This window comes from Pollachius pollachius (assembly GCF_949987615.1).
Source record: "Pollachius pollachius genome assembly, chromosome: 11".
Lineage (NCBI taxonomy): Eukaryota > Metazoa > Chordata > Actinopteri > Gadiformes > Gadidae > Pollachius > Pollachius pollachius.
Window position 1 is genome coordinate 7,188,771 of NC_136944.1, and position 24,487 is coordinate 7,213,257.

The 24,487-nt window shown below is 42.4% G+C and overlaps 1 protein-coding gene across 1 annotated transcript in view; it reads left to right on the forward strand.

The window, feature by feature from the left end:
- The window catches only part of LOC307083250 (carbonic anhydrase-related protein 10-like), a gene marked incomplete at both ends in the record, with an annotated part of 80,651 nt that overhangs the window by 52,470 nt on the left and 3,694 nt on the right, over window positions 1-24,487 (forward strand). Inside the window, 4 exons of the mRNA XM_079747083.1 lie at window positions 18,832-19,017; window positions 21,383-21,478; window positions 22,136-22,208; window positions 24,315-24,469. Of these exons, the coding sequence (XP_079603209.1) occupies window positions 18,832-19,017; window positions 21,383-21,478; window positions 22,136-22,208; window positions 24,315-24,469 (510 nt within the window). The remainder of the gene's footprint in view (window positions 1-18,831; window positions 19,018-21,382; window positions 21,479-22,135; window positions 22,209-24,314; window positions 24,470-24,487) is intronic.

Here is a 24,487-nt window from a genome sequence, read left to right on the forward strand (position 1 = left end):
TTTAAAGTAAGTGGGGGGAAAAGATACAGGAACACGGCGTTGTTCTTATCCCGGGGCCTTCAGTCTGACACGCACACAACCACATGTAACCCAATATTGTTTTGGAGAAAGAAGGATCCTTCTTGGATTGGGTTGAATAGTCCACTGATTGACTCAAGCAGGCGAGACGAATATATTTGGTGAGTTTCCCTGTAGTGTTTTCTGAAGGAGATTCCTGTGTGCATAACCTGCTGCCCCAAGCCTCTGGAACCCCCCCCCAAAACATACGCAACCCTTACCACACCTGACTCTTTGAGTGACCTCCAAAAAAGCGCTATATAAATTCTATCAATTATTATTATTATTATTGCTATTATTATAATAACCTAGTGCACACACACACGTGCACATATGAGGTCTTTACATAAAGAGGAATTTCCATAGTGGCCGGATTTATCTCTTTTATTCACACTCTACGGCACTTATTGCCCATGCACTTGGTTTTGTGTTCTAATTTATTAAGAAAACTAATTTATTAAGGTACTGTAGTTACAATTTAACAGCTTTTATTTCAGTGTTAAATATAATAATTATAATTTATATATTTTATACTTTACTTTTATCATGTGCTCTGTGAGATTATCTGTTTGGTTCAGGCCTGCCTCTGTATTAAGATTGTCGACATGTACGCTCCAGGCTCATTTTTGTCTAATCTGCAAATCTTGTCCCTGATTAGTTTGGGGAATCTATCCTGCCTGTCAATCAAAGGTGTCTGGAAGGTAACACTTGTGAATGGCAAAATAAGACAGGTAGTGATGGAGCACGGAAGGATGGGGTGTTTTTTGGGTTGTTTAGTTTCAAAATCTTGCTGGCTTCTGCTCTTTTCTGCTCCCTAGCAGTTTACAAATCCAAAAATGTACCTCCAGCCTCTCTAGATCCACAGAGCCTTATGAATTCAACACATTTCTGGCCAAAGGATGTAAAACCAACTCTGGTTTTGAGATGAGGGTTAACCCGTGCTTTTAGGAAAAGTACACTGGACAAATGTTAGGATTGTTGGTATTGCAGAGGAGTGACCTTGTAAACAGCTAGGGCCGGGAGACTAGAGAGTCTTTGTAAACACAGTGATCCCTCATGTTGCCATTAGCAGCTTTGCTTTGGATCTCTGCCATTGGAGGTGCGCCAGAAATGAGGCATTTTTCGACTTGCTTCACCGCATGGGTCAGATAGATGAAGCCCAGACAGTTTGGAATTTGAAATGAATCAAACTGCGCAGGTGTTTTGGTGAATCACAGGAGGTTGGTGGTCTCTGCGTCTCTGCATGCTTTTTTTGTTGATGGATCTAGCCGTCTGTCTGTCTATGTATCTGCGCCTACATCTATGGATTTGCAAACAACAAATTAAAAGATGAGCTATTTATCCATCCATCTTTACCGATGCAAAGCTGTCACTGATATAAAAAACCAATGAGATGAAACCAGTTGTCACTGGGTAACAGCTGCACACGGGGGGGTTATAATGGGGTAGGCGACTCATCTTTAATCCGAACCTTAAAGAACACAGACACACAGCGCAACACAATGAAAGGATAAGACGGCACCCTGATCGTTTCAGGGAAGGCCGCTCACTGAAATGATGTGCACACACTCAAAACGACAAAGAGAACAAATATTTGGGACGTGAAGAAGGGGTCCACACCTTCCTCGCTGGGTGATCTGTTAAACACACACACACACACACACACACACACACACACACACACACACACACATTAAACAGACACAACCAGAACAAATAACGCACAAGAAAGCAGCAGACAAGATCTAAGCAGAAAGGAAAGTAGTGCAATCTCAATTTATCTCTAAGGGGTAAATTACCAGCGAGTTACAGAAACAGGTATCTTTCCTTGTCTGTGAATGCCACTACACTCCCGCAAAACAACTCGGCTATGGCGATTATACGTCGCCCAAGGTGCAATGTGTAAAGAAATGAGAAAATAGGGAACCTGTACTGTCAGGTACACCACATACAGGACATTCAGCCAGGTGTTCAAAACAAGTACCGAGCCTAACATAGAAGCTCCTGGGAGCTTATAAAAAGCGAACAACAAATTAGCATGCGGAAGCGCCTGAGCTGGCCTGCCCGACGATGGCTCACCAAGATCATCTATGGATGTGCTGCTATCAAACTCACAAAGAAACCCAAGTGAGTGACCAACGTTCTCTTCCCCCAACCCAGTGGTGTCTACCTTCCAGATGGACTGCCATGCCATCGGCTGATAGGGCTTCTATCACAGCTGGGTTTCATGGCTGCTGGGAGGTGGGGCTAATGGGTGGTGCTGCTGGTAAGGGGGAGGACAGAGTCTTCTGGCAGCTGCTGGGCGGCTTATTGCCTTGGATTGGGCCAGTGAAGCGGAGCCTCTCTCTCCTGCGTTGTAATTAGACCCGAGTGTTGACAGAGGACTGAGGACCGGGGAGCGAGTGACCTAATAGATACTGACAGGGAGAATGACTTCAAATTAAAAACGCAGATACCTCCATGCACTCATTGGGCCTGCATGCATAATGGAGCGCAGCTATTAATGCTCCTGACTGTCCAGGTGGGCCTGCTTGCTTTTTTTCTCACCAACGTTTAAATAGGAACATCTTATTTTTCTTTGTAAGCTGAGCCTGTTCCCTTTCCTTTGAGTCCATCTCTGCCTGCCTCTCTCTTTTCTTTGTCATGTGTCTTCATTGAGACGTCTCCAAGAGAAGAACACCTCTTATCTGTCCTTCGCTCGTCTCTTTTCTGGTGTACTTCGGACAGCCTTGCTTGTTATTTACTCAGCCACTTTGACCGTATGTTCATCTTATCTAGCATTTTAATAGAAAATGCAGTTTAAACCACATACAAATTGTATGTCTTGTGTTGGTACACAGAGATCTTTTTAAAGTCTAAGTCCACCAACTGTTTCAGCTTGAATTGAAATACTATGAGATTAACTTAAAGCGGTTTTGGGCTAAGACCTCTAGGAAGGGGGGGTGGTATCCCCATGGTTATGACCCATTTTTGATATTTTTTAGTACTGTAGTTGTGTAGGGTCAATATAATGAGCGACGTTGTATAGGAAATATAGGACAAGAAAATGTGGCGTTATACAATATATATATATATATATATATACTACGACTCTCACCATATGTCTGTGGAGCTTGACCATCGATCTGACCCACATATCGAAATCCACAGCTGCCCAGACGGTGCTCCACACATCCACACACACACTGTGGCATTACAATATAAGAGGCTGAGAAGCATAACCCTCTCTTGGGCACGGACATCAAAAATCAACCGCTGCCCGGACGAATCTCCACACATCCACACACACCTCGCCTTGGTTAACAACAATGGATATCATTGGTTACCATGCATATCTTCTACCTGAACAACTTGGGGAGCCATCAAGATGAAACGGACCCAGTCAAAGTACAAAACAAACAGAAAAGGCACCTGCTTACGTCTGGAAAACTCTGCAATAGAAAAGCTTAAGGGCGGGACACACTACAGGGGATTAGCCCAATTTTGACCCTGATTTCCCAGAATCAACAATTACATTTTCTGTAAGATTAACCTATGGGTTGGGGTATGATAAGTTTGGATTTTACTTCACAAAAACTTATCGGGCCGCAGAGATTCGAAACATCAAATATTAAACATGTTCAATATTTACAAACCGATATCCTGTAGTCTGGGGGAACCCCAAGGTCAGCCAAGTACGCAGTGTATGGATTGTTACCTGGGAAAGACGATAGCCAATTGGGAGCCACGCTGACCGGTAACCATGACATAATCCATGGCAAAAACAGTGAAAGTGTGATGGATTCAAACTCCTGCTGTAACAGGTCTAGTCCATGTTCACTCCATGTCTTCTGTCCATAGCTCTGTAGGATGTAAGCAATGTTTAAGACAATTGCAATTGCGATCTCTAGAGTTTAAGTTTTGAGAATCAGGACTCAATTATGGGGTCAGAACAGTCTCATTAATAATGAATGCACAGAGAAGGATTCACAAATGTATTTTGTGATTTATACATAAATTACTCTCTTCTCACAAATACATTTCAATGCACACACAAATGGATATCGGTATGTATAAATGTAAAAGAAATCCATAAACAAAAATAAGTTTCCAAATAAAATTCTGAACCAAACACAAATGTGTCTTGTTTTAAATAAATGTAATATAAATCCATAAATATATGAATTAAAAAAATATTTGCAATTTTCATCTAAAATGTATTTGGATGTTGTTACATTTATATACAAACTGTTAAACTTGAATTTACAAGACGCTTTTCATTTGTGAACTTGTTTTCATTTGTGTGTGAACTGGTCTGTATTTATATGTGGATTTTTGAGACTCTCCTTGACGCGGCTGGATTCACAAATGCATTTTTTTCAACAAGGAACTCTTTGTAGCCAATCAGATGCCTCCCTCGTTTTCAGCCAATCACATGACTGTAGCGACTGGGTTTTAGATTGTCAGTGTCGTTAAAGTAGCATTAATAATCGTTTACTACTTTAACGGCACCGACAATCCCAAAATCCAGTCGAAACTAGATGGAAAAGGTGTGTAGTTTAAAACGTGACGCAGCTTTTACTTCTTCGCCACCTAGAGAATGTTATGTACGATCATTCAAAAACCCCATGTTATAGGCGCATTCACTCTGCTGGTGATAATGAGACGGCTCGCGAGTGATGACTCTCTCGCTTACGCGTGTTTGCGACAGCGACCGTTCATGTGCACTTGGGAAACAGCCGGTTGGGAATCTAAAAGTTCTTCACAGCATCCGATAAAAAACAGTCAGAACTAAACAGAACTTAGTAGTATCAGTTTCAAGTTTGCATGACTTTATTTCCTTGATGCCTATCACCTACTCTCCTTTTGCTTTTATTTATGAGAAGCACGTACAGTATTGCCACTGTATGGAGGCAACACTATCCCTTATCTAGAGCTGGTTTACCAGTAGGCCTACACAACGTTTAAAACTGAGCAAAGTCATGCCAACAGACGTTACAACGTCAATCAATAGTAAAGTATGTGATATGACGGTTGATTCTTTTATATTGAGTAAAACGTTCATGTTCCACCATGTTCATGCGCGTCACTATTACACCATACATCACCAACTGGGCAACTCTGTTATCAAAATTTGGCCCGAGTTGCCGAACGGAAGTAGAATCATAACAGCGTCATGGGGTGTCGTTCACGCGAACTTTCCGACTTCACGAAAAGGTTTTCCCCATAATATCCAGCGATGTGAACGCACCATATTTCCCATAAGTGGTTTTCAAACTGTGAGGCGCGCCTCCCCTGGGAGGCGCCAGAGTTCCTCAGGGGGGGCGCGACGTGAGATAAACCAGAAAAAGTAACAGAAAAAAACGCGAAGAAGCAAAGTCAATAGCTGTGTTCGAAATCGTTCCCTATTCACTCACTCACTATTCCCTATATAGTGTTTATGATATAGTGCAATATATAGGGAGCGAACAAACGACAATTCGGACACTACGCTGAACATTTCTAAACGTCATTTGCATCAGTAAATGCGCCGGGTATTTGTGTGACGCAGATAGATGCACCCACATCATGTGAACAAACCGGGCACCCACGAGGTAAGCTGGAGGTTGAATTGATGTTGAGTGTTACATTTCCTTGATCAAGTTTTTTTTTAAATTCATTTTGAATGTAACATTTTCTATGTTAATAGAAAAATAAATTGTTGACATTTCTAAACGAAAGCCAGAGACTCCATCATTAAATGGAGTCTCCGGCTTTCTTTTTTGCGGTTATTCAGCTTCTTCTTCTGCTCCGGAAAAACACGACCGCATTGCATTGTGGTATACGGGAGTAACATGTAGGGAACATCGTATGTTCACTCAAATTTTGGGTATTTTAAGTCCACTATATAGTGAATGAAATTTACCACTGAGAATTCGAACACCACTACAAAATGGCGAACACCCTATATAGTGCACTATATCCGTGATAGGGAACGATTTCGAACACAGCTACGCAAACTCATTGCTCCCACTAAAGTAGAGGTGAGCTAAAAAGGATGCTAAACTGGCAGTTTACAGATTAAGCTGTTCAAATGTATTTAAAAAAAGTTAAGCAAAAACATGCTTAGATAAAGATGTTAAAATGTGTTAAGAAATGTGTTTAAAAACGCACAAAGATGATAAGAACGATTCAAAAATATCTTTAAAATGTTTCAAAAATATGTTTCAAATGTTTCAAAAATATGATCAGCGATATTTAAAATGTGTAAAATATGATCAGAGATGTTTAAAATGTGTAAAATTATTAAAAGATCTTTCAAAACACAGGGATTTAGAAAAAAAAAATTGGGGGGGGGGGCTCAGCTGAAATTTGTTCTCTGAGGGGGGGCTCACTCTCTCATACTTTGAAAACCCCTGCCATAGACATTTGACAGAGGGAACCGGGAGGCTGGACTTATTCTTCAGAGGTTGGGACTGCAGTCATGTGATTGGCTGAAAACAAGGGAGGCATCTGATTGGCTACAAAGAGTTCCTTGTTGAAAAAAATGCATTTGTGAATCCAGCCATGTCAGGAGAGTCTTAATAATCCACATATAAATACAGACCAGTTCACACACAAATGCAAACAAGTTAAAAAATGAAAAGTGTCTTTTTAATTCAAGTTGAACAGTTTGTATATAAATGTAACAACATCTAAATACATTTTTGGGTGTGGATCAGAAATGTGTTTGTTAAGGGATTTATTTTACATTCATACATACCGATATCCATTTGTGTTCATTGAAATGTATTTGTGAGAAGTGAGTAATATATATATGTCACAAAATACATTTGTGAATCCTTCTCTGTGCATTCATTATTAATGAGACTGTTCTGACCCCGTAATCAATTGTCAGGTAATGGATTGAATCTGTTATTTTGTGGTGTGACATATTGGCATAAACTCAAAATACTGGTGCCTTTCCAAACTCTGCAAGCCGGGTTCGAACCTGCGCAGGGAAATATTGGATTTCGAGTCCGACGCCGTAACCACTCAGCCATCGCAGCTTCAGCACTAGCGGGGATCCTCCGGTACACTCAGGCTTACATCTTCCTTCAGTCCTCTGTGTATGCCCCCTTATATCTCCTCCGTCTTCTCTCTTCCTCCATCCCCTCCCCTCGTTGTTTCCGTCTTGGAAATCACACGCTAAACTGCACACGCCAAAGCCGCCCTGCTGTGTAGCCATCTGTGTCACACTAAGCATTCTTATTGTTTCTGTTTCTTCATTTGTTTGTTTGTTTGTCAGCCGCCACAGCCATTTAGGGTGTCACTCATCCATACCAGAGTAGGAAAGGAAACAGGCTGGCTGGGCTCATGGGGAAGACATCAGAAACAGTAGAGAAAAGGGAAAAGCTGAGGGAAATAAAGGAGATAAAGATAAGGAATAAAAGAGTTTAGTCTTTGATAGGTTAAAGGGTAATTCCGGTGTAAAATGGATTTGGGATATGTTTTGTATGATAACGAGTTGAAACGTTAATTTTGGAGCACAAAAGCCGCATATAGACGCTTTCTTCAGTTGGCTGTTTTTCGCCGATTCTATCAAAACGCTATAAACTTGGGGGCATGTTTTTAAGACTTGATAAGTAGATTGGCAAACACAGAGCTTGCGTGTTGCTGACAGATGTCACAATCTCTGTGTTCATCAATCTACCTATCGAGTCTTAAAAACAAAATGGCGTCGACGGGTGATCTACTGATGATATTGTGTGTATAAAATGTCATTTTTAATAAACAATCTGTACACTTACAAAGTTCTCAATGCCTTGTTTTATATGTTAAGACCCTTATTATACTACCAAAGAAGTGTCGGGCTACTTTTAGCCTTTTAAGTGGTTTAAAATAGCGATTTAGTTTTCACCATAACCAGTGCCCCTATCGTTCCAAGGCTATAGCGTTTTGATAGAATCGGCTAAAAACGGCCAACTGAAGAAAGCGTCTATATACGGTTTTTGTGCTCCAAAATGAACGTTTCAACTCGTTATCATACAAAACATATCCCAAATCCATTTTACACCGGAATTACCCTTTAAGTAACAAGACAAACCTCGCTCCCCCATTAAGGGTTTAACAGGATCGGCTGATATTCATGTTGCTGTCACTGCTCATCAACACACACACACACACACACACACACACACACACACACAGATATTCAGCAGATTCTAGAAGGCTGTGATGCTTCTGGATATTCTGTTAATTATTTGCATCAGTTCATTTTTATATGCACAGGGTCAGGGACAACATCGCCTTCTAGTTTGTTTGTTTTCTATGTTCCAGCCCACGTTGTAAAGCGTCCTTGAGTTTGGAAAGGCGCTATATAAATCTCATTTATTATTATTATTATTACACCTCCGGCCATCCAACCTAAACTATTTAGTAATATTTATTAGTTTTTATTTGAATTTGCAGCACATTAAGGACAGCAAGTTTTCTGTTGGGTTTCATTCAAGGGAAGTAATATCCACAGTAGAGGTACAAGGTTGGTTTCAAAACTCTTCTAACCTTTATAGACAAAGTTACATCACAAACAACAGCCTCAACCTTTCATCTAGTGAAACCTGCGGAAGACAGCCGCATTCATAGATGTCTAATGTTTTCCTTTCATCTTTAATATCCTGCTAGTCTATAAAAGTATCAGGACATGAATGTATTCATTATGAGGTCGATAAGTTCTGTCTAATTTCACATTACATCGTCAGTGTCTCCAGCCATAAATTGGACAGGGCCAGAATGTCTTATGCACCATTTATTATACAGCAGCCTGCATAATGAGTACATAAGGCAGAGGGTGTAATAGAATATGTATGATGAATATGGCTGGCACCGCAAGCAAACAGTATTAACACTTTAGCTGGAGCCAGAGGCACCGCCATGAAATTGGAAAATGTGACACGGTGAGGGAAAAAAATAAGGTAATTTAGACATTAAGAAGCCACCAATATACTGTAAATAGATTACCAGCGAACGTAATCACTTCAACATGTTGGTGGCTCGGATCCTGAAACAACCTGGCAGTAGGACAGCAGCACGTAGCGAAGAGAATAAAGGTAAAAAAAAAACGTACACACAGTATATACCGCAACCATGTGTTACATTTTGTGCAAAAACAATTAGTTGTGCTTTGCAAGGCCAACAGTTTCTCGCATTGCCTTGTTCAGTGCGTTCCTCTACCTGGTTCAGGTGTGGAATAGTCTGACACCTGAAATTGACAAGTGACAACTTTCGCCTGCTTATTTAGCGCAGCAGTTTTGTGATGAGAGGTGTCGAGTTGCTAGCGTTCTGTTCTGGATGAACGTCTGGCCATATGCCAGTAGGGCCCGGGCTAACGATGTCGTTAGAAACACTCAGAGTTGGGCTGTTCCCCAGCATCCATTGGGCGCATGGCTCAGTAATCCTGCTCTGGATTAGGACTGTCAAAGACAAATCAAAAATGTATTAAAAATGGTTGTATAGGTAAGATTGAGGAGCTGTTATTTGAGTGTACTTTTTTTTAGAAATGCCACTGCCATCCATCAGCTATTAGTGAGTGAAAGGCTCTGTGAGGATATGTGTTTTGAGTCGACTGCGGCCTGCATCTGAATGAGACAATTTCGATTGGAGTCCTCTCCCTGCTCATTTCTGACCAATCTGGTAATCTTTTCCCTGATAGGTTCAGGGAGTCCCTCAGGAGGGTGAATCTCATTTGCACACATGCTGTTCCACCACAGGGGCATGAAAGCAACACTTCTCCATGCGAAGAATCACAGGAAAGGAGCAGAGATTAAGGGGAGGCTGTAATTTTCAGAAAACCTTGCTTCGCTCTGTTCGCTCTTTTTACAGCGCCGAATCGTACAAACAGTGCCTTGGTAATTAAATGTTTTTACTACAAAACATATAGATATTACAAAGCATATGGATTGTCAACCCAAACACCCACACGTGGGACACATGGAAACTAAAATTAAACCCTACATGTGCATTGAAATGAATAAAATGTATTATTGTACATTTGGGCAAAATTCACAGTAGGAATGGGGTGCCACACACATCACATGCATTTTCCTCAGGGCCCTATCAGTCATGAAACATATTTTCAGGTGGATCAATAGAGTGTTTCAGGACCCTGCAGCAACATTGTCCCGTTCTATATCCCAGTCTACCATTCTTCTCGTGTGAGTCATGTCGTTCTCCCACTCCTTCTTACCAGAAATAGATATGGTCCGGAGTGATCTAAGACTTGCAAAGATGCATGATGAAATTCTCCCAGGTGCACCCAAAACAAAATCTAAAATTGAGGGAACTCTTCATTCAGAGCCCCGTGGAATTAGGAATGTTTAAAAGGCTGATCTCCACGTGAAGTGGTAAAACAGAGTAGATTGAGGGGCCGTATTTTTTCAAGTCCCCGAAACCTTGCAACCGGTATAAAGGTTTGTAACATATACAGAGTTGTTTCTATTATATATAGCAAAGGTATAGGTCTGTCTATGTACTACCAGAGAAGAAAATGTCTTCTTCAGGGTCAAGTTCTTCTTCAATCTTATTGATGTTATCAGTTCCTTTTATATGTATCTCAGGATCCTTCTAGTGGCTAAGACCCAGCAATATGAAAGAGAAGTGGTTCATTGGAAAGTTTGAGCAAGCCCAGTCACCTTGCGATTTATCTTGCTGCAGCCTCGACAATTTAATGTGAGGGCGTTTCCGGTTTTAAAGGAATGAGTTTAGTAAAGGAATCAAGCACGAACTTCTAACTTTAACCAATAATTAACTGGCTGTGCTATAGGGGCGGCATGGAGCTAAGTAAGTTCATTCCCGGTAACATATTCATTTTCACCACAGAAATACGAGATGGGACCAAGGCTGATAAGGGCATCGACCTTTTGATGTTAATCTATTCTTTTTTGATATATTTGTATAATTTGTCCTTGCCACAGATGAAACAGACTTCCTTATCTTAAATCCTAAATAGGCTCCTTCTTGGGCCACGTCGATTCCAGATGGGATAACCACTTTATCTTGCGCTGTATAACGCGACATCAATGCATTAAGAACCGAATTCTGTACATCTAATGAAATGAGAACACAAGGTTGAGTTTAGCCACATATAATGATATCAAGTGGCGGAAGCACCTGTTTTTATGAGGGAGAAAAACTTGGGCGATCGTGATTAAAGCAGGGCCAAAGTTTGATCTTCGAGAGCTCACCAGAGATACCGCCATTTTAATCTGTTACATATTTTTCGGCGTTAACAACAAAAGAGTCCAAAGGTTACAGATTTTTCTCCTTTGACATTTAGTAGTCATTGAATATTGTCAGAGGCTAAATGCCCCTTCATAAATCCTGCTTGGTCATCATGTATCATCGTACCCCCTATAACTTTTACTAATCGAAGGTCTATTCCTTGCCCTATATCTTAGATCAGCATTGATCAAATGTAATTGGTCTATGGCTGGAGCATTCGAATGGCTCTTAAGCTAGTTGGTATCACTGTTATAAGTGCTGTATTCAGGTCTCAATGAGCGTGAAATCTCTCAGTTGCCGAATTCAATGCAGATAGCAATAATGAGCCCAGAATGTTTCAGAGCGATGGATACAGCTCAGCTGGTAAGCCATCAATACCTGGGAAACAGGTTCGATTGATTGATTTCAGGGCCAAGAATAGTTGCTTCAAAGAAACCGGTGTGTCTAGTCTCTCTTAATTCTTTGAGGACAGAGTAGGATGATCTAGACCAGTGGATTAGTATCATATTGTTCCTGGGACATTTAGGCATTAAGCAGACGCTTTTATCCAAAGCAACTTAGAACAGTTCATTCACACAATCACAGCGGAGTCAACCATGCAAGCTGACAGCCAGCTCATCGGGAGCAGCTGGGGTTATGTGTCTTGCTCAGGGACACCTCGGGCCGTGGATCAAACTAGCAACTTTCCAGTTACATGTCAACCCACTCGGCCTCCTGAGCCTAGCCGCCCCTTTATTCATCTCTGGAGTGCATTAGAGCAGACCCTGGGGCATCTTATTGAAGATACAGACCTCTTGCTCTCTTGATGTTCAGGAGTAAGAGCAAAGAGCGACTTCAGCCTGCTCCCTTCTGATGATCTGATGATCTAAAACTCGGTACCGCAATAGAAAATATATCGATCCTGCTGCTGAAAATGATAAAGCACATGTAAGAATCCAATCTATTCTGGAAGACGTTTTATGATGAGTGGGGATATTCCCTAGCGGTTTTGCAGTCGCTAAACATCTACCAAGTTCAACTCTTTAAAGAGGTGTAATGATTCGGAAGAGTCTGTTTGAGGTGTGGACACTGATGCCGTTTTCCCATTGGCAATTTTGGCCGTATCGAACCGTACCCTGCAGCGCTGATTTGCGTTTCAACTACCAGTTCAAACGCGCCGTGCTGTGCTGTACCGGGTGATTGAGGGGGATTGATGGTCCCGAAATAGACCATCACAAGCCCCCACCTCCAAGTGAGCTGTGGTGACCTTAGCCCTGGTTAGTGTCCGGAGCAAGAATCGGTCTGTCAATCTGTAGGAATACAGACACATACAAATGCAATAGTGTGATTGTGAGTTCTGGTGTATGAGACACATATAGTTATATATCTAGGCAATAGTTTTCAACAGCTTGATTCTTTATTATTTGTTCGTTCCTATAACTATATAAACCTATTTCAAAAGGGTAATAAAGGTTTAGATAGAAGCGCATCAAGGTGATAGTGTTAGTTTTTATGATATTCTCTCGCAGAACAAAATAGCTTGTTGAAATAGGATAAATTTTGTTCAGATTAGTCTTGGTGTAAAGAGAGTGTGTGTGTGTGTGATTACACACACTGTAACGTGTAAGTGTTGTACACTTCTTTGTTACTTGGATAACCGTTCTGCTGTTGGTGTTATGGCGCAACACACGTCGGACTTTCGTCTCTAGTATTTCCACAATGAGACTCGTAGTGGGGGTTATCTCAGCCATGGTTGCGGAGGAATTGGGGGAAAGGAACTTTGGCTTTGACTCCCTGAAGTACATGAACCATGACATGGAGGAGAAAGGGATTGTTGCCTGCGAATGTCTCCCGCGTGAGCCCTGCTTCCCGCTGCCGAGGGACCACCGCCTCGGCGCTGCAGGAGGCGGTGGTGCCTAAGCGCTGACCGCTGCCGAGGCGGTGGTCCCTCGGCAGCAAGGCTCCAGCGGGAGACAACCACGGTCAACAATCCCTTTCTCCTCCATGTCGTGGTTCAGTCTACTTCAGATTGATGTGGACGTGGAAGAACAAGAGACGTCGGAGAACCTGACGCAGTCGTTTCTGATTCATAATATCGTCTGGCGATGCACACAGCATTTGGCCGTGATGATATGTATTATATGATATAGATATCTATGTATTATATGATATTATTTAGATATAGAGCTTCTGGACTGTAACGCAAGTGTTGTACACTTCTTTGTTATTTGGATAACCCTTGGTGTTATGGCGCATAACACGTCGGACTCTTGTCTCTGGTATTACCACAACGAGACTTGTAGTGGGGGATAACTCAGTGGAACCAGAGACGTCAGAGAACCCGACGCAGTCCTTTGAGATTCATAATCTCGTCTGGAGGCTCGCACAGCTTTTGGCCGTGATAATATATATTATATGTTATAGATATCTATGTATAATATGATGAATATGATCTAGAATATTTACAGAACACGGCCTCTCCATTGCGATACATCCAATGTAAACAGAGCGCATGGTACCGTGGCCGCAAGCTGCTCAGGGCCACACCCTCACCCTCCTCCTTGACCCGCCTCGCTCCTCCTCATTTGCATTAAAGCTACACCAGACACCAGAACGGCGTGTTTGGGGAAAGCTCAATGTGCGACTGGCTCGTAGTGGCTGTAATTCGCACCACGGCTGAATTAAAGTATTTGAACGTCTTCAAATACTGTGTTTGGGGCCCACTAATATCTATATTAAAGCATCCATAAAGTATGAATCGTCTCTCAGTGAGCTATTGAGATTAGGAAGCAAAAAAAGACGTCAAACTAAATTGATCATTGCAGATATCACTGTGTATGTCACGGCCTGTCTGAAACAACCAAAATATATGAAAAAAGTGTTTTCAATGAATCAATCCCATTTTATGGTCGGCTACAATGAATTTGGCACTGAAAGTGTTGTTGTGTCTTCGACTCAAGACGAGCATGTCATCGGTTAAAGACCTTCAAGCGGGAAGACGGGTTGAGTGGAAATGCAAATCCCAGCAACGGTGGGCACCAAGTTGTCATGAGATATTTTCTGCCTCTAAACTACTTTACAAAATTGTATTTGTATCTGAACCAGTGAGAAAAAAAATAATCTCTCAGCATCAGTAGTTCTTTGGTGATCCTTGGGAAGAAAGTTGGCTCATAAATAGGGGCTGCATAAGCATTCACAAAAAAACTGTTTTCTAACCTTGTTAAAATGTACCACAATATGCCAGCCTCTCTGTCATCTGCACTTACAGTCTTGTTGCTGTAATTTAGTTAGCGTTTCATCAAAATCTCAACACCCTTGGTACGTGAGCCATCTGTTGAAGCAGCCACTGGCTTGAATGTTTTATTCTGTTACCTGACGAATTCTACTTGTTGAAGATGTGTCTTCTGTTATGCTGCTATATCTAAGTGTTACCTGAATAAAAATATAGATAAGAGTCTTTTTCAAGGCCAATTCAGACCTCTAGTATTAAGTGAAAAGCAGCTTTTGTCAGCAAACACTGAGCCCTGAAAAAAAATCAAACATAGCACTACATGGAACACTTAAATTGTAAAGTAAAAGTTTAGAGAAGTAGAAAGGTGTGAAATAAAGTGTGACACAACGCAATGTCTGTCAATTAACTCAGACATAAACCCCCTTTCTGAACTATAAATTTCAGTTTTAACGTGTGAGAAGTTGTCAATCTTTAAATGTCAGCGTCCTCCTTTTTTAAATAGTGATAATAATAACAATTTAAATACATTGATAAAAAACATAAACAAATATTAATAATGACAATAATAGGGCTCTAGTCAACCAAAGAAAGTCATGGTGGACTGAAATTCTAACCACTTGATTTTTAAATTTTGCTTTGGTTGATGCTTGAAATAGAAAATCGCTAAAAAAGCAATGTTGTTGTTTTTACTCGCATGGCAGCGCATGGCAGCGCTGGAGACAATGCTAAAGAATGAAAGCCAAGAGGCATTGTGTGCGTGGTGTGTATATGCATGTTTGGCAGTGTAGCCGGTTGTATTCTCTGATAACCATTCACAGTCTGCACGGGGAGGAAGGTGAGGGTGCTAAAGAGTGCTAGCGTTAGGTTCTGTTAGTCCATGGGCCGGCCATAAGTCTTGTTGGTAGCTATACTCATAGTTGCACTACTGTAACAACCTTTATGTTATATTATGTTGGCTCCATGTTTCTTCATGTATAATCAGGGTCATCTGCTGAAGCCTTTGAAAACACCTGTTAAATGCTACTTCAACGCCTGCTTCACCTCAACCTATGGTACCCTACACACCACTAAGGTACACAGTGCGGCCTACCTGGTAGTCGGTGGGTTCCGGATCCAATCTTGGTCACATTCTGACAGATTCTGTCTGATTTTTCGCGCAGCATGTCAGAGTAGAAAGGACACCACGCATTGGAGGATTCTATTTTAGGTCTTGTTCTGCGTTTAATGTAATCGGTCGTGTTGAATGGGGCTGCGATGCGTGCCAGGGTGACGATTATGAAATGTTCAAACATTCAAAAGCCTGTCAAGCATTCAGCACAAAAGTGGACAGACGGTTGAGTTAAACATATTAGAATACTATTTAATTCATATAATCAATGTGATTGATGCCAACACTCAAAAAACCTCACCCTCTCCGCACCCCAACTCAACAATGGATTAAGAGGCTCTTTAGCCACCGGCGATTGTCCTAACAATCAGAATTTGGTCAGACAAGAGCGTTGTAGGGGAAGATCATTCTTGATTTAGCCCTCTTGTTTACACCTCACTAGTTCGTCAAACGAAGAGGATGATTCAATTCAAAATGCAGTTATAAAGTCCTTTATCCAAAATGGACCACGGAGACAAGACGCAATGTTCCATCCTTTATTGGCGGGCTCTCAACAGGATACCCCAACAACAGGCCCGTCCTGCTCCATGGTTTACTCTGTTTCCCTGATCTCCTTTGGTCTGTGTTTGATTCATCCGTATACTTAACAGTATGTTTATATTTCGTACTGTTCTTTCTGTTTTGTGTTTTTTTTTTTCTATATTAACAATAGGTCAGTGTTGTACTTTGAGAATAAAAAGGGTTGACCAAAGTCAAATTCCTTGTTTGTTATGCAAACCTGGCCAACAAAGCTGAATCTGAATCTGAATCACGTACACAAAAAGGTTCAAACAACAGATTTCCTATCGGGTTACCATTATTTGTTGAAGCCAATCAGAAACTGCGTACTCCCTCCAAATGGATGAAGAAGCAGGATGTAATACCAGGGGGAGGATGGGGATCTGCTGTTTAACTGGTATAGGAAACAAGGCCATCTAATGCCAAGCCTCTAAATGCTTCCTGATGAACTGCTTAAGAACACTTCTCCAGCATATCAACCAACCTACCAGAATGGGTAAGCCCTAAAAAAATAATAATAAGTAAATATATATAAGTTAATAGAAATAAAATAAAAATAAAAAGAGATTTGGACAGTCACTTATCAGTAACGTCCCACTTAACCAAATGACAGCTAAGAAAAGATATTTGGCTATTTTAATGGTTGATATTCAAGCAGATATTATTCTGAATACCCAAGATTGAGGCTGCGTTTAACAGCTATTTGCAAATCCAAAGAAAAACAAAACCCTTTCGATTCCTTTCAAAACAGTCTTGCGATAGCTAATTATCCGTAAACTGGCTCGTTTAAAAAACACAAAGAAGATATCCCAATTAAGCATTAGTAAGATAGCTTACTAGGTCATATAAACATGTTAACAAGCCGGAAAAACCAATAAGCTTTTCCATAAGCTAGGAAGCAACTATAACAAAGAACCGTCTCAAAACTCCTTCAATTCTTATTCACTTCTAGAAACAGAAATCAGAGTCTGAAGAGAACCACTCTGCTTCCTCGCCAACTCAAAGGTCTTCTTCTCTCCCTGAAACGTTGACCTGTGAAACCGCAGGATTCATTCCTAAACTGTCCATGCCTCCTGCCAGAGCTCAGATCTCATTCCTTTGCAGAGTTCTCCCGGAGCGGTACTCAGCGCAAACCTCCAGGGGGGAAACCGTTTAGGCGGGATGAATTTGCTTTGCACGCACCTTGAAGTCGGGCTTGGCGATCAGGATACAGCAGTAGTGGGCTTATCATTAGAGGATGCTAGTGGGCTTATCAGTTCCGGTGTGCCTGATCAATCGCCTGGGGCAGGGTTGAAGACCTTGACCTGTGGAATCCAAGTTATTTAAAATCACCTTGTCCATTCTTCCTCTGTCCTAGAGTTGGTGGGTTTTCTGTTGTAGCTTCTCAAGCTCGGAAAGGCAGTGGCTGTTGTCTCTCTCGACTTGTCGTGTGTTGCCCTGCAGTGCCTCCTACGGTTTTTCTATGTTCTTGGCCAGGCGCTTATCTTAGCTTTGAGTGTGAACAATAACAATGTTTCAGAAAATAGATTTTTGTTTCTGCTAGCATGCTAGAGACAATCCCCATCATTGATTTTAAGGTCAAAGTTGAAGTAAAGAATTTATTTAAGCGATAAAAGGGTTGTAGGCAGGAGCTTGGAGTGATATGAGCATCTCGCTGTGAGCCTCACTGGAAGTCTCTTACCTACACTGATTCTAAAGGTGCAACGTTTACGATTATTTGTCAGAATGTGAAAAAATGTATGTTTGACTCGATGACAAAGTCGTCTATGTATTGTGTTGCAATACGTTGCATTTCATTATTATATTTTACATCAAAGGGACCACAAACTATAGAGGACCAAGCGTGCCATGAATATAATTAAAGAACGTTTCATCGCTGTCACAGCTAAATCCAAAACAATAATTAAAATATGCTACATATCTGACAGATTTCTCTACACTAATTAGCCGCGATGCTAACCTATGTGTTGCTCTTTCAGCGAGTAATGAGATCTAAGGATCATGGGAAATAGAGTCTCACAGGTCGACAATAACAAACTGTTTCTGTAATTAAAGACTACAATTAGGAGTGATTTCTCCACAAACCTATTTGAACACGCATCGTAATAAAATGTGGGATATATTAGATGTGGTCTTGGCACACTTGGATCCTAGCACTGTTGTTTTTGTCGTGAGGTGAGCCCAGTGGCACCTTTAAGGTTGGTGAGATGATGAGATTTGTTATTAATTGAATTTGTGGATCAGTTGAACTGGCAAATGGCTGCCTGGGAGCATTGAGCTTAAGGGAGCGGGAGACCTTGACCAGGTCCGGGTTCTGAAGGGACGACTCACGGCTGCTGTGTTGATCTGCATTCTGCACTGAAGTGGTCCGCGTGGAGGCTATGAGTTTTTTCTGGGCCCAGGCTGGGGTCTGATGAACAGTGAAAAATGAGGGAGTCATTTGTTTTATTATTATTATTATTATTATTATTATTTGGTTAGCTATGATTTCTTTGTAATGTCTTGGTTTATTTCTGTGAAGGGATGTTTGATTAATGCTGTCGCCTTATGTCTCCATCGCTTTCTCTCTTTTTCTCTCTCTCTCTCTCTCTCTCTCTGTCTCTCTCTCTCTCTCTCTGTCTCTGTCTCTGTCTCTCTCTCTCTCTCTCTCTCTCTCTCTCTCTCTGTCTCTCGCCCGTAGCTGGGGGGTACGATGTACAACACGGGGAAGCATGTGTCCCTGCGGCCGGACAAGGCCCACCTGGTCAACATCTCGGGGGGCCCGCTGGGCTACAGCTACCGGCTGGAGGAGGTCCGCCTGCACTTCGGGAGCGAGGACTACCAGGGCTCTGAGCACCTCCTCAACGGACAGGGCTTCCCCGGGGAGGTCAGAGGTCACACACACGCAGACGCACGCACGCACGCACACACCTGACCAGCTCCCATTTTCTTTTCATCAACCTCTCTGAACAAACGCCCTCCATCTCCTCCTTAACATGCCGTATCATTTCAACACCACACAACACAAAACACCAAAACACAACACAAAACAACACACACATGCATTTGTCCTAAAGTCCTAAAGGAATTTGATGTTGATGTCTTTCAACATGATGGCGGTATGGTGGTCAGTCTTCCTGGGCTTGATGGAGACCAGGGATTTAAAACAAACTTAAATCCAAGCATCCTTGTGGTCCGTGCTCGATATAACGTTCATAACCCGATTGGCTTGAAAAGCGGTAATTATCGCTATTTTTCTTGAATAATTGTGCACTTAAATCACTTTGCATGTAAAATGACTCTAGTGGCACAACATAAAAATATATGTAGGTGTAAGATGCGGCTTTTATGTTCCTTCTTAAAGAAACTGAAGGCAATTGAACAAAATCAATTTTTAAAAACCAATAACGTGGATCAGATCGCACACGGGGACACATCTCTGCTGGCAGTGTGGCGGCTTCCTAAACAGACCTCTCAAACTGCCCAGGCGCTCATGATCCAAGTCTTAATATAGAGTAGGACTGCGGCTGGATGGTGCCAGCCTGCTCCGGTGGATAATGAAGGGAATGAAGTGGAACAGCCAGAAACATTCCACACTATGCTACTCAACATAAATCTCCCTTTTACACAACGCAAACCATTTCTAATTCAATCTATCTTGCTTCGGCAACACTGCACTTTAGTAATCATGAGGATGAAATTAAAAAAACGTACCAGGTGTCGTTTTGATGGATCAACATTGTGCTGATTTTGGCTCCCTGTCTTAGGCAAATGTGTATGTGCGTGCATTGGACTGTTGTTTAGTATGTGTGTGTGTGTGTGTGCTGCTCGTTCTAGGCATTAGTTTTAATGCACAATGTAGGGAGCTAATGGTGTAGTCGCTGCCATGGCAACCGCTAAAAAGAAGGTCCGCCGCTATTCATGGTGGAATTGTGTACTGTGAAAAATAAATCAACATCATGAGGTGTATTAATTCTTTGCTCGCAAAAGGGGTCCTCACCCTGAATAACACATCATAATTAGGACTGAACTACGAGGCAAACATGTGCATTTCATGCGTGTCGGACCGAATATTGAATAGACCGTGGGCTTAGTATTCTTTGACGTCGTCATCTGCCCAAACAACTCAACGGTGTCTTTACCTTAATGCACCCACACACACCTATTACTAATAGAGGCCTTCATTATTCCTTTCACACACACACACACACCCACACACACCCACACACACACACACACACACACAGCCAGGTGCACACAGTCTCAGTTAAAAGGCCTCCTAATATGCAAATAGGATAAACGTTCTCTGGCTGACAGAGAAACAGACAAGTTCATGATGATTAATGACAGCGTTATAATTCACCAGTGATAGGGGATAACTGAATAGATGGCACATGGGTGCACACACACACACACACACACACACACACACACACACACACACACACACTCACACACACATACACACATGCACTGACACACACATACACACACACACACGTACACTCATGTTTTCATTCCCTCTAATTCACTCTAGTGCACATCATAGCTCTCGCTCCTTCTATTCCATTCTGCGTCTCTCTCCCTCCCTTTCTCTGTCTCTCGCTCTGTCTCTCTCGCATGTCATCGGCTATGATGCTTTCAGTTCATCAGATATAACCAATCGAATCAAAGCCTGTCTCTCACTATGAAGCACAAAGAAAGTAACCTGATTGTTTGGTCATTTTGTATGCGCTGACATTGTTTTTACCCTGACTTCCGCCTAGTGACAGAAACATACACACACACACACACATACATACATAGAGGAAAACACACACACACACACACACACACACAACTGGAGTGTTTTCGAGCTCCTTATTTTTGGACTGACCTCCTGTTTACCATGTACTTTTATCCTTGCTTGGTTTATTCTTCAAAAGCAGTCAACCCTAATATATGCACTGTTGTGTTGTAATCAAACCCTGTCTTCAGAGAGGGAGAGAGAGCGTGAGATAGGGAGAGAGAGAGAGAGAGAGAGAGAGCAAGATAGAGTGTGAGCGAGGGAGAGAGAGAGACTGGCCGTGTTTGCTTGTGTTGATGGAATGACAGAAACATTTGGGATGTTATTCTGACTTGTCCTTCCCTCTCATGTCCTATCCTATATCCTACCCCTGTGTGTGCGTGTGTGTGTGTGTGTGCGTGCCCGTGTGTGTGTGTTTGTATGTGTGTGTGTGTGTGTGTGTGTATGTGTGCGAGCGTGTGTGCAGGTCCAACTTATACATTACAACCAGGACCTGTACGCCAACTACAGCGAAGCGGTCAGGAGCCCGCACGGTATCGCCGTGGTAACCATCTTCATCAAGGTCAGTGTGTGTGTGTGTATGTGTGTGTATTTGAGTGTGTGTCTATGTGTGTGTGTGGGGGTGGTAAACTCTGATAGAAGGTCATGGTAGTACCTAGTGTAATACCTTGATGTTGTCCTACTTTATATTTGCCCTTATTAACATCTGTGTGGATTGTTCATACTACCTACATCCTAATACATTATACTTATGTATTAAATATAATATAATTACATTATATATTAACTTTATTTGTACTTTGTTTGGTAACTTGTTATTTTAAACTTTGTTGGATCCAGATATTGCTTTGGCTATGTTCATTTTCCTCCTACTAATAAAGCTATTTTGAATCTGGCTGAATATGGGGTTGGGGGGGAGATGATTAACCTGTGATAATTGCATCTGTTCCGAGCCCTTTGCACTGCCCGGACAATTTGCCCGCTTCCACTCCGACAGTGACGGATCCTCCACTTAGTTTTGCATTAAAAGTGCTTTCTTCTAACGCAATAGACACTGAGAAGTAGATACCGAGATCATGTTTCACTTTACACCAAAGCGTTGTTCTTCTGTGATGTTTTACAGTGCTGCTGTGCTTCGGTGTCGGCGTGTACTTGTGTGTCTGTTTATGTTTGTGTGGGTTTGTGTGAATAACTACTGTATTCCTGCCTCATCTCTTAGCTGTCGGAGAACCCCAATATTTTCCTTAATCGAATGCTGAACCGAGACACCATCACCAGAATCAACTACAAACGTAAGATGCATTCTGCCCTCCCTTTCCTCTTCCAAATATTGTAGAAAGAGTTTGGAAATACCAACTTCTTTCTGCCACTGTTGACTTTAAATGTTCTGACCTAAGAAGATATAATTCTGCTTCATATGCTTCAAGAGCCATGGTGTCAGAGTCTTACTTTGTAAAGGTTGATGGTTCAAAACTAACTACTTTAGTAACCAAGGCTGTCTCCATGTCCCCCACATTTCACTCTTCTTGTAATAATAAATAAGTGCTCTTCTTAATGCTCATACCATTGTTGTTCTTGCCATTGTGCAAGCAAGAACATTAGCATCTGTCTCACACAAACACACAGGCCAACACAAAAAGTGTTATTTTTATCACAGCCCAGTGTGTACCTGTGAATCGATGATGAAATGTTATTACTAAGAAGGAACATCACGGCGGCGGCAAAGCATTCGGTTCAATGGAGCATGATGGACCCAGTGGCAGCGCGTCTTCAGAGAGACACTAGACTCCTATAGGAAAACCTTCCCATTGTCGACTCAAACATCAAAGGCCTTGGATCTGATATTAACAGAACAAAAGGCAAAGGGGGTGATGGAGTCATGGCCTTGCCACTAGACGCTGGAGGGTTCTGCACAATATAGTCAGGCTATTGACATGGCCGCGGTCCCAGACTTATCGGCTGTAGAGGCAATGCGATCTCTAGCTAACGTAACTCCTTTCAGTCCTATAGAGGGAGGGAGCGAGGTGCAAAAAAGCTTTGTACAAATGCCTGTATCATTAACTTCTCATAAAGTAAAGAAGGTTATTTCATTTGTGATATTGTGATTCAGATGAGCGTTCCCACACAAATCGGTCAGGAGATAATGTACCTGCGCCACTTGGCCGGAGTGTCCCTGTAGCTCAGTGCTTCTCCAGCTCCATACAGACATCCCACCAGGGTCTTGCCTCCTCTATTCATTACATCCATCCTTTAGTGCAGCTGTTCCAGTTTACAGCTGTGCACGTGCGGCATGCACACACACACACACACACACACACGCACACAAACATACATAAACACACGCGTGCACGCATGCATGCACACACATACATAAACACACTCAAACACACACGCACACACACACACAGACATGCACACACGGGCTCATAGTCGAAACACACCCATAAACATGCACACACACACACAAACACACACACACACACAAACGCACACAAACATGCATAAACACACGCGTGCACGCATGCATGCACACACATACATAAACACACTCAAACACACACGCACACACACACACAGAAATGCACACACGGGCTCATAGTCGAAACACACCCATAAACATGCACACACACACACACAAACACACACACACACACACAAACCCATGCACGCACACACACAGACACACACACACACACGTGCACACACAACAAACGCACACACACACACGCACGCACACATACGCACACACAAACAAACACACGCACACACACACACACACGCGCACCCTGTTTGCTCTCTGCTCGGTCGGGCCGCTGTCCTCTAGAGGATGTCTTCCTGTTAGCGGTGTTCTAAGGCTAGCGGCCCTTCCTCGCCTCACACAGCACCTGTGATCAAAAGCAGCGGGACGCGCTGCACACTGCACACATCCATGTTGTAATGAGAATATAATGCACACATACAGCCCCCGCAACGACATGTGTGCGCAAACTCACAAACACACGCACCAACAGACGGCGCATGTGCACTGGGCACGCGTACCCATACGCATTCTCCCTGTTCTTTGATTGGCCTCCTGTCTCCCGTGACTCATGTGGACACACGCACCAACACAGATGAATGATTCCTGTATCACTGTTCTGTTCTGTGCGTGTGTGTGTTTGTGTGTGTGTGTGTTTATGTTTGTGTGTGCGTGTGTGTGTGCGTGCGTGTGTGTGTGTGCGTGTGTTTATGTTTGTGTGTGTGCGTGTGTATGTGTGTTTTTGTTTGTGCGTGTGTGTATGTTTGTGTGTGTGTTTATGTTTGTGCGTGTGTTTATGTTTGTGTGTGTGTGTGTGTTTATGTTTGTGCGTGTGTTTATGTTTGTGTGTGTGTGTGTGTGTGTGTGCGTTGCGGTCCAGATGATGCCTTCCTCCTGATGGGGCTGAACATGGGCGACCTGTACCCAGACACCACGCGCTACATCACCTACGAGGGCTCCGTCACCATCCCCCCCTGCTACGAGACCGCCACCTGGATCCTCATCAACAAGCCCATCTACATCACGCAGATGCAGGTGTGTGTGTGTGTGAGT